The sequence below is a fragment of the Drosophila grimshawi genome, unplaced genomic scaffold (genome assembly GCF_018153295.1).
Source record: "Drosophila grimshawi isolate 15287-2541.00 unplaced genomic scaffold, ASM1815329v1 contig_1377, whole genome shotgun sequence".
Lineage (NCBI taxonomy): Eukaryota > Metazoa > Arthropoda > Insecta > Diptera > Drosophilidae > Drosophila > Drosophila grimshawi.
The window spans coordinates 7,572,135-7,584,222 of NW_025062900.1; the positions used below are offsets into that span (position 1 = coordinate 7,572,135).

Here is a 12,088-nt window from a genome sequence, read left to right on the forward strand (position 1 = left end):
ATATCCCACTTATTCGACAAGCGTTTATATTTTTTCTCTTAAGACTGCAACATTAACAACATGTTCGACGATATTTTGCTAATGCAAATGTGAAACATTTTTTTTTTTTGGAGAAATCCAAACAATTGCCTTTACATAAACGTAAATAGACTATTTTTATACATTATTTGCACTTTGTAATTTCTTTTCTATTTTTGTGTGCGCAACTAGGCCAGGCACAGATACAGTGGAGGCAAACTTTTACTAACTGTCTCATCCGTATTCATAAAAACTCGTAAAAGTTCAGTTTTAATAAATGCTTTCCAAAAAATTGTTGAAGAGTTTTTTCACGCTCAACAAAATTCTGTTGAAATATTGCTTTGCAATTTACTTAAATACTATATTTCCTTTGAGTCCAGCGTAATTTAACTACATACAGGCTTACTCATTAGAGCGCCAAAAAAAAAAATAATAATAATAAAAAGAAAAAAAATAATAATCAGCGTAAATAATAATCAGCAGCCACGTCATTATATATATCATCATTAACTTACTGACTGAGTGAACCATTGAAAAAAAATTATATATATATATAAATATAAACCACTGTTGATTTTTTTTGTTATTGCTTGTTTTCTTTTCGGTTGTTCTTTGTGGCCTGTGAATAATTTATGCTTGTTTGGTCTTCTGGCTCTGCTCGAGGGCTTTTTGTTTTCAACTCCATTGAGCATTCCTATCTTTTGCTGTTTAAATTGCCTACCAATGTGTTTTACATTGTAGAAATTGAAATGTACAAGATATTCCAAAGTGATTCATCCGGAACGGTATTATCGTAGATAGGGCCTAACCTGGTTTTCTCTCTTAAGTGTTCTGAGCCATTTCGCCATGGTTTGTGTATAAAAAACGAAAATTGTTACCTGCTTTTACTTTTCATTTCTTTTTGTGATAATTGCTAAGATAATTTTGTACCATTTAAAAGTTAGACAGTTAGAATTGTATTTATCTCTAATTATAGGGTCGGTTGAAGTGAACAAAATAATTTGAGTACATATCTATTGACGAACAAGCGATGTTCAAGTAAAATTCTTACATAAGTGCACAACTTGTCGTTCAATTTGACAATAATAATCATTTTAGACGTAGCTGATTATTTACGGGACCCATAGGCACGTACTAATGTTTAAAATGTAAAGCATTTACATTATCATATATCGAGAGCTGTTATGGAAAAAATGCTCTAAAAATAAAATAGACTTAAAAGTTAAGAACTTAAAATTTATAGTTGTCTTGGCTTACATAAAATGTCTATAAATCACCTTACTAAAGTATAATGACACAAATTTTCTAAATATGACTTCAAGGGTATTAAATACATATATTTCTTGTTTCCTGCTATATTTGGGTATAATTAGTGTTATCACGTATTTTTCAAGTGCATTATGTCGCTTATCTTTCCAACAATTAGCGAAAGTATTTGCAGATTAGAAACACTTTTAAAGCAAACATAAATGATGACTTAACAAATAAACGAGTCATCAACAATACAAAAAAAATAAACATTCATTTTTTGAAATTAAATCAATTTATACGTATTGGTATCTGCACTTAGGATAGTTAATTGTTAACTAGTTTTCATATTTGAAAACAAGTTAATGTCAAAATAAGCAATACCAGCTTTGGCTGCCTTGAATTTATTCCCTTGACGTCCGTTACGAACATCAAATTCAGGTTTAATTAATTTGCAAGACGAGTAGGTAGCGACCAAAAAAGTTGGCCAAAACAGCTTGATTTTGACCAAAACGTTTCTGACAATCATCAAAATTATACACTCGTAAGATCGAGTATTTCTAATATATATTGTAGGTGCTAATTCAGTTTTCTTTTAATAAACTTTTGCCACAATCATTTAATATATTTGCGTTAGATTTGCTACAGGGCTTAAACGTCAAATGGTTCCCGGCCATTTGAAATCTATTAAATAACGCATAAAAAGGTACATAAATTTAAAGATACATTTTTCGGATATTTTGCCTTGCAACAAGCTCTTTTATTTGCTTATATTTTCCTTTATGATCAGATGTATATGATATATCTGAATCTGAATATGTATATATACATTTTGCGATTTTAAATACGAAGACAAATATTTATGCGGCTTTGAGACACTTGCAAATTGCGCAACCTTGAACTAATTTCTATTTAAGTATTCTTTTGTCAATCTTGTGGCAAAATCAACTGAAAATTGCGTCACAAACAAAAATTCATTTATTTCAAAATTTCAAGATATATAATTTTATATATCTTTTAATTATCATTTATTAGTCTACATAAAATTGACGTACATGTAAATTGCGCCAACAATTAACTTAGAATTTGACATTTTAGTGCTGCATGTCTGTCAAATTACGCGATGTTATTTATTATTTCGCCTTGTTCAATTGCAGAAAAATTTCCATTTAACAAAATTTTGGTATTTATTACGGGAAATCTATTTTGAGATTATGTTGCTTTGGCCAGACGCCAGTTCGAAAAGACCACGCACTTCGCTTTATCTTTTTGCGTGTGGCATCCGAAATTGGGAAGCATTTTCTGGCAGCTGCCACATTTTGACAGCCCAGAAGCTATTCCAGCAACCATCATCACTGCTGCACTTTCCCAAAATGAATCACGTCCATCTCCATATACATATTTTTTCTTTGTTCTTGATGGATTTTAATTTGTTAATTTTTTACAAATTGCAGCCGTTTTTTTAACGCATTGTTTATTATTTCAATGATTTTTTTGTGTACTAAAACTGAATGGAAGCAATCAAAAAAAAATCTGTTTAAACAACGTAAATATTAAAGTACAAAAATTGTTGGCGCTTTGACGCACAAAAAAAGGAAATGGTTTACAACACTTTTATTAATCTTAATAATGATGAACTGAAGAAAATGCGCAAAAATACATATATATCTATATATATACATCAGCACAGTGATAAAACGAAACACTATCCAAGTGCATTTTGGGCGACATGATGTCATTGTGGTAAATTCAGTTAATACTTGCCGACTTTACTGATAATTCAATTAATGCAAACATTAGCAAAACGCGTCGGTACAAAATACAAACAGACAATATACATATACATATGTACCTGATCAGGTATGCAATTACTGGGAAATATATCTTATCGGTTGTCTTTAGCTGGTATCTTGTTTATAGCAGCGTCTTGTCTGAGTTTGCCTTTTATGCCGCCGTCTGCGTCTGCGACACTCGACAATTTTCGCTTGTCCTACATCTAATTACAATTACACGAAACTGTATACACAATTTCTTATGTTTTCGTTTTCACATTCTCTTTTTTTTATTGTTGTTTTTTTGCAGAGGAACAAGAACGTGTGCAGAAGAAGACATTCACTAATTGGATTAATTCATACCTATTGAAGGTGAGTTATTTGTCTTTGAATTTTACACTATCAATTCAATCGATTCGCAACAAATTTGTTATCTAGATTCTGTGACATTGAAATTTGCATATATATTGGCATTGGCTAAAAACAAAACGTGCAACATTTGTTTTTGTATATTTTGCTGGCGATTTGGAGTTGCGACCATGAAATTTATTTTGGGGAAACTGGGGTTGACGTCACATCTGAAGCCAAAATGCATGCATTATTTAATTAACAGCTTTTATAGCTCCATATATATTTAATATTAATAGATAAATCAATCGGTTTCATGTGTCTTGGACTCAAATGACAGTGCCATTTTCAGTTTGATTTCAAACTGACAAGCATCTGTCTTCTAGCCCACTTTCACCTTGCTGTATCCTTTCTAATTTAAACATCTAACAGCACCAATTTTGCGTTTATCCATTCACTTTAATAATTGCAATACATTCCGTGTCGAGTTGCAATTGAAGCGTCTCCGGCTCGATGCTAGAAGTACATTCAGTGCTGCAATAATGTCTAAAAACTTGTCTAAAAATATAAGAAAGCTTTTGCACAATTTGATAACAGCAAAATTTTAATTAAGTGGCTTAGAGATCATTAAATAATTTAAAACATCATTTGTATATACTATGAGACTCCGAAAGAACAACTTTAATTTATTTAAATTTTAGACAACCGCTATAAATTAAGAGTGAAAGGGGTACACTTTGCAAACTAAATCATTTGATACACACCCACAAAACAAGTCAGATACAGCGAGTCAAACTCGTGCCTTCTATTGAGTTGTCAGCCGCGGGGCAGATACACAAAGCAAAAGATTCACGCAGCAAAATTTTGGCATTCGAGAATGTGATAACCGTGTGATGGATCTATTGTTATTATTGTTGTACTTGTTGGTTTGCTCGCCTAAATTAGTTAATAAATTTTAATCAAAGTCTGTGAACAATGTTCAAAGCGCGTATACGGGTCTCCAAACGAATGAATGAATTGATTGACTGACTGACTGAGTGACGTAACTGGTTCACCTTGAAATGTAAAAAGTAATGTAGTGCCAAAAACTTGTATTTGGCATACGCCTAATTGGACGGGTTGTCTATGAAAGAAGAGTTTCTAACATCTTCAAGATACACGCGCTCACACTCAAGTCGCAAATTGACAGATACTCAATAAACAAATATAAATGAAATAAATTACATTTAATTAACACTTCTCCAGGTGACATTCTATACCTACCTATATGCTAATAAAGTGTTGTGAAAATGCAAAAATATATATATATATATATATATATATAAAACAAATACAATGTTTTTCATCATACAAATACTAAATGACTCATTGGCGTGTTGCATAACGGCTTTGAGGCTAAATTATGACTTCAATCAACGATCTCATGACCTGCCCACGCCTTTTCAAAGTTCCCTTATTTCTTTGGCACTTGGTCTGGCCGTTCCGTATGTATCTGCGATTCCTTTTATTGCCAGTCACTTTGTTAGTCGACTGAGCACTTTACGACTCTAGCCTGCCTGTTTGCCTGCCAGCTTTATCGAGTTGCATTGTAATGCCTGCTGCAATGGCATTCACCGAAGCCAGTAGAACTGGTTTTCTGGTTACCCAGCCGGCCGGCTAAATTCGTACATGTGCTACAAGAAATGCCGGCTTCACAACGTCTGCAGATTGAAGTTGTATTAAAAGATAACACATTAGACAAAAAAGAAAAAAGAAAAAAAAAGAAAGAAAAATGAAACGAATGTCGAGTGCTCTGCACCAAAAGAAAAGTGCATTAAATCAACGTTCGTTCGTTGGGGGGGATAAAAAGTAAGTCAGTGGGCGTTTCATATTGTTGCGTGGGCTCTGACTTGCGGGTCTAAGCCATTGAAAGACTGTCCGGGCCCCACATGAAACGGAACTGTTGCTGTCACTAATGCAGCATTGTTGCCTTGCCTGGCATTACCGCAAGCAATCTTTTATAGGCCAACGCATATCTGGCTATGAACTTGGCTTGCAAGTTCCTATTTCACTGCAACTTTGCGTGCTTTCAAGTTACACTCGGTCCATGCTTGTGGAATTTCTCACATTTGCAAATTCCATGGACGTCTTAGGTGCGTGCCTCGCAATTCACTTGAAGTTATTCTTAGAAATAACGCACAACAGACAATTGCAACAAAAAAAAAGAAGCAAGTAAGAACGTTGTAGTTAAGTGAGCTCGACTACAATGTACCCTGAACGAAGGCTGTTAAATATATTCTAGCCACAGTTTCTGAAAGTCAACAAAAACTAAGTCAACGCATGTTTTTGTTCACAAGCACGAACTGAAACCGAACCGACTTGGGACAAACACACACATGCATTCACATATTTATGCATACTGAAAAATAATGATCATAATCGACTCGACTGTGGATCCCGATCAACTTCCTTCTTTGTGTTACATACATTTGCACAAAGCCATTATACCCTTTTCCGGGTATAGAAAAAACTTTTTCTACCAGACATTATGACAAATGAATGCAAAGTTCTTGAGTCTGGCTTGGATACTAACTATTAATATTCCACAGTAGCTTATGCAGTTTAGAAGTAAGCTGGTAATAATAATAATAGTCGGTTGCAGAACAGTAACTTTGGGAATGAATTGGAAATTTATAGAATCAAACACATAAAGTTTCTTTGAAAGTTGCCCACTCATTTTTTCAAAAATAAACTTACTATAAATAGCTGGAAACTTTAGATTTTAATTACTTCAAAGCTGAAATGGGACTTTTGATACAAAATGTCTCGTACATCCTTAAGCACTAAGTCGCTACATGATGAAGTCGATGCAGATATTAAAATGGTATGTGTCAAGTCCCAAATTGATAAAAAACAAACATGACAAGACAAAAAAAAATTGTTATAAAAGTTTGACAAAATTGCTATAGGACACCATAAGTTGTGCTGCTCATAGAAAAAAGAGGCGTGAGTCGAGGAAGCAGCCGGAAATACAGAAATTGATTTCGCATTGTAAGTAGCATAGTTTCTTCAAGTTGCATTAACTCAACTTTTGTGACTCGAAAAAAAACCGACAGACAAAACTTTACCGTCACTGGCGTGTCCGCAACAGTTGAGCAAAGTTTTCACAAACTATTTGCTTTGATATGGCCTGACTGACTGGAGTGATACATACTACATATGTATGCTACACCTACACACACAGACACACACACTGGCAAGGCTCAATTAAATGCTACACTGAAATTATAATGTCTGACTGTGTCTATTTTCCTTGGTTATTGTCGGTGCCACTTCCGTTGTAATGCCATTAACTTAAATTGCAATCTTTGCGGTGAATCCAAGCTTAAATGTTTGCGCGTGCCACTCGCCAATTTGTCTGACAAATGGCTGCAAGGAATCTAAACAAATTATCCCAATACCCAGCGATTTCAACAATCTTAATTAATTTAATGAATTTTACGTTAAATGGCTTTGCGACAAATATCTAATCTTTTTTCGACATTTTCGAAAGCAGTCGCGCACTCGATTTGACTAATTGAATGGATTGGCAAATCCATTTAAGTATTTGATTGATATGTGCACTGCATTCTTAAACCATGTGTACCATGTGCAATTCCTGAATATACTTATATACTTATATATTATATGCTTATATCCATAATCATCACGGTGCTCATAAAAATACCATTAAAAGCGGCAACAAATCACACTTAAAAGCTGTTTGCCGACATACGCTCATTTGAGTTAAGTACTCATTAAATAGTGCATTTATACAGGGAATCCATAAAAATATTACATGCCTAAGCAGTATACAGTTTTCAATAGTTTTCATTATGTAGGTATAATTTATAAATAAGTGGCTATATATTTACCAATATATATATACCGATATGCATGGATATTATTTATTATATACTCTTTTCTATTATTGCTGTAGAGCCTGTACACTCTACCTTGTTTTTGAATTAAGGGGTAAACCCCTAGCTTAGAGAGAGTCTCAGTCTGCTTATTGCCCCTCTGCAGCATCGTCCACAATTTTTATATCTGACTCCCATCCTACTTAATTCCTCCATATTTAAATGAAAATGTAGAATTTTTATCTATGATTCCTTTAGGGCAGTGAGTTCGCAAGCAGATTTGTCAACTTTGCTTGATGTTGGGATCCCAGCAAAATATTTCAATTAACATTAGTTACATTTGATAGCCAACTTTATTTTAGTTCCATAAGAATAAAATATATTTTAAATAGACTATCCATTAAATATTTCAAATTAAATGCTAAGCTACTGCAAACTGTTCCTAAATTTTCCCAATTTGTTTTCATCTAATTTCACAGCGTGTTCCACCGCTTCGTATTGATGATTTAATCAACGATTTACGTGATGGTACGAAACTAATTGCTTTGCTCGAAGTTTTGTCCGGCGAACGTTTGCCCGTGGAGAAGGGCCGCGTTCTCCGGCGTCCACATTTCCTAAGCAATGCGAATACGGCCCTACAATTTTTAGCCAGCAAACGCATCAAGTTGGTCAATATTAATCCCGCAGATCTGGTGGATGGGAGACCACCAGTTGTGTTGGGTCTGATATGGACGATCATATTGTACTTCCAGGTGAGTTAAACACTATCGAAACTTTTGTCACAGCTATAATAGCCAACATCCATGCAGTGCACAGTTTTTTTTTTATTACAAATTGGAGCACAAAAATAAAAAGAAAAAACCAATTGGTTGCTAGCTGTACACTTTGTCACCAAACCTTAAACGAGCTACTTATGAAGCACCAAATAGCTATTCACAATGCCAATTCTAAATGTAATTAACCCTCTATATCTTCTTTTCTGTATTTTATTTATAAAATCTTTTGAAAAAAAAAAATATCAAAATCTAACAAAAAAACACAAGCTTCGTAAAAAGAGGCGGAAAAACTTAGTTGTAGTTATAAATTATGCGCCAAAGGTAGGTTAAAATCGATGTAATCAGTTGTTGGTGTTGTTGTCCTACGTACTTCATTTTGATAGTTTTTAAGTTGGTAGCTCTTATTTATGAAGCACCCAAAATTATTATTTACCCATTACATATCGTTCATTGTACATTTTAAAACTATTAATTTTGTTTTACTAAACGTATCAATTTTCACAGATCGAGGAGAATAGCCGCAACCTAGAATATTTGGGTCATGGTATTGGCGGTTCGGTTAGCTCCCTCGACAGTGTTGGCAATCATAAGGCTGGAAGTGATCTTAGGGCTGAGAAATGGAAGCAAGGTGCCAAGAAAACGTTACTCAACTGGGTAACAAACGCCTTGCCAAAGTGAGTACAAATCGATGGCTAATATAAATGGATTGAAATTAATGTTAACTTATTCATTTGCAGAGACATTGGTGTAGAGGTAAAGGATTTCGGCGCTAGCTGGAGAGATGGCGTCGCTTTCCTCGCACTTATTGATGCAATCAAAGCGAATCTGGTCAATTTAGCTGAGCTAAAGAAGGCCAGCAATCGTCAGCGTTTAGAGACTGCTTTCGATGTGGCCGAAAACAAATTGGGCATTGCCAAACTTTTAGACGCTGAGGATGTGGACGTACCCAAACCGGATGAGAAGAGTATAATGACATATGTGGCGCAATTCTTGCACAAGTATCCTGAACCAAAGGTGTGTATAAACATGTGTGTAGGAATGATTAATTAACTCAAAATCATTCTTATTCTGAGTTTTGTGCTTCAAACATCCAAGTGATTTGTGTGCACGTCAGTTGCTAATCAATTTAAATGTTTTTCAGGGTGCCTCGCGTGAAGCGTCACATGTGCAACAAGAAGTGGATGAATTGCGTCGTTTCCTGGTGGAAAAGACCACCGAATACGAGCCGATGGTTATGATGAACTCATTTCCACGTGATTTTGGTGAATATCTACTGGCACGTTCTGAAGTCGATGCACATTTGGCGGCTTACAACCGCTTGAAGCAACTGGTTGAAAGCCAGAGTGGTTTTCTGCAGGTCTCACGTCAATCGTGGGATGAGATTAATGAGCTGTGGCAGCGTCTCCAATACCAGATGATGTACTGGCTCTGGCTATTGGATGCTGAGCTGCCCGGCGAATTCGGTACGGTCGGCAAATGGTTGGCCGAGGCCGAAAAACTTTTGATGGACAACGATATACCCAATGCGATGAATGAGGAGACAGCTGCTGTGATCAGTAGAAAGCTGGAGGAGCACAAGCTGTTCTTTGCCAATCTGCCGCGCATTGTGGCCATGTTCGACAATGCCAAGCGCTCGCCACTGGCTCAACAGGTGCCACTGGAGCAGCTGCGCAACATGGAGCGACGCCTGCAAGAGATCGGACCCAAGTCCGCTGAGCGTAGAATTCGCTTGAAATTCCTCGAGCACAAATGTTGCCTAATTGCCTTCCTCAATCTGGTGGAGAATAAAATGCGTGGCTGGACCGGCAAGTACGGGCAAGAGGAGAAGGTCGCCCAGCAATTGGAACAGTATAAGAACTTTGTCTCACGCAACAAGATCTTCCAGGAGTTCCAAAAAGCCTTTGTCGACATGCAACAGGTCGTCGATGAATACAAGCGGGAGGGCAACGTTGCCCGCAAAGACATCAATGAAATCGATCGCTTCATGTATGAAACTGAGGAGCGCTGGAAGCGTGTCTCCATGGAGTTGAAATGCTGTCAGAATTCGCTTGAGGAGGTCGTCAATTGTTGGCGCAATTGGAACCAATTGGCACCCAGCTGCGAGGAGTGGCTACTGCTCGCCGAGCAGAAACTGAATCAAAGCGAAGACGATCGATTGGAGTTCTTCCAGGACATCAGCGTGTGGAAGGATAAATTTGATGCCCTGAGCAATTCAGCAAACTATCTGATTGCATCCTGTGAGGAGCCAATTGCGCAGCAGCTGCGTCAGCGTCATGGCGCCTTAGCTGAGCGCTTCGACCGTTTGTTTGCCAATACTAAGCAATATATGCATGCTGGTGATATTATACGCTCACGACAGGAATACAAGTCAGGCATTGAGAAGCTCTCCAAGTGGCTGCGTGGCGCCGAGAGTGTCCTGGATCAACGTCAGGTACTCGGCAACAGCGAGCAGATACGTCGTTATGGCGAACAGCTGCAGCAGCTCGCCAGTGAGATCGATGACAATGAGGAGCTTTTCAAGACCATCAGTCGCAACTTCCAGTCCCTCATCCAGGATCTGTCGCGCGATGAGGTGGACAAAATGATGAAGCTACTGAAGCAGGAGAAGGAGTCTCTGGTGCGCATACGCGCCCAAATGCCCGCCAAGCTGCACCTTTTCCATCAGCTGCAGATACAGCAAGAATCGCTGGAGGCGGGCCAAAAGGAAATTCATCAATGGCTGAGCGAAGCCGAACAACTGCTGGGCACACACAATTTAACCGGCGGCCGGGAGCTCATCAATGAGCAGCTGCACACGCACAAGACTTACTTCTCACGCACCGTCTACTATCGCTCCATGCTTGAGAGCAAGAACAAGGTGTTCCAGAATCTCGTCAAGAATGTGGCGTCCGATGATAAAATTGATACGGCCCCAGCTGCACAGCAGATGCAGCAGCTCAACGAACGCTTCAACTATGTCATACAGAATGCGGGCAAGTGGGAGCAGCGCTTGAGCGATGCTGTCGGTGGCTGGAGTAACTTCAAGGATAACGAGCGCGTTGTTAACGAATGGCTCACCCAGGCCGAGTCCATGCTCGTGGAGAAGCACATTGAGTCGAAGACAACGATTGAAACGCAAAAGTACTTCTTCGAGCAGGTCAACGATCGCTGGATGAACGATCTGGTTCAGTCCGCCCAGCAGCTGCTGACAACGCTGCCCAGCCAGGAGCAAGCGGATGTGGTTCAGAGTGTCGAGCAGCTGCAGTCGCGCTGGAAGAATGTGTTGTCCCAGGCACCATTGCATCTGCTGAAACTCGAGTTCCGTCTGGACGAGAATGCCTTCTATCAGTCACTCAAAGACGTCGAGAAGGAACTTCAACTGGAGCAGCAGGCGCTGAATCGCAACGAAGATGTTGACTCCATATTGCAACGCAATCAACAATTTCTGTTTCAACAGGATGCGGTGCCGCGCCTGGAGAAGTGCCTACAAAATATGCAGCGTCTTGCACAGGCGCACAGACAACAGCAGCCGGGTGATATTAGTCTGGATCAGGCATACGATAATGCCAAGTCGCAATGGCAAATGGTGTCCAACAGACTCGCCGATATGCGTCAGACATTGCAGCAAATACCTGCTCAATGGCAGGGCTATCATCAGAAATTCAATGAGATGATCGATTGGATGAATAGCGTGGATCAGAGCCTCAAGAACATTGTTAATGAGGTCAACACCATGGAGGAGTTTGAAAAGGAGAAGGTTGTTTTCCAGGTGAGTTAAATGCTAATCCCTTAAAAAAACAGTCAGCTTCAAATTATAATCCCCATTTATAACGCCTGCATGCAGCTAAGGGAACTAGTGGTAACTAAATTAATTGCTTTTGCCTATCTACTATAATACTAGTCAATATGATTTATTTACCTCAACCAAATTAAAATTGCAAAATTCTTTGCTCATTAAAATAAAGTCAAAAGTTTTAATATAAGAAAACCCGATATTTGTTTGAGGTACATAATTCGTTTAAATTAATGTAGTTTGTATGTATAATACAATTTAATTAATAAACTTTTT

General features: G+C 37.8%; 1 protein-coding gene across 14 annotated transcripts in view; it reads left to right on the top strand.

The window, feature by feature from the left end:
- Positions 1-12,088, top strand: part of LOC6561852 (nesprin-1) — a 113,494-nt gene that overhangs the window by 17,649 nt on the left and 83,757 nt on the right. For all 14 annotated transcript variants that reach the window (XM_032735700.2, XM_032735709.2, XM_032735707.2 and 11 more), the window contains exons 2-6: positions 3,349-3,410; positions 7,744-8,016; positions 8,545-8,714; positions 8,778-9,054; positions 9,182-11,788. In XM_032735700.2, the coding sequence (XP_032591591.2) occupies positions 3,349-3,410; positions 7,744-8,016; positions 8,545-8,714; positions 8,778-9,054; positions 9,182-11,788 (3,389 nt within the window). The remainder of the gene's footprint in view (positions 1-3,348; positions 3,411-7,743; positions 8,017-8,544; positions 8,715-8,777; positions 9,055-9,181; positions 11,789-12,088) is intronic.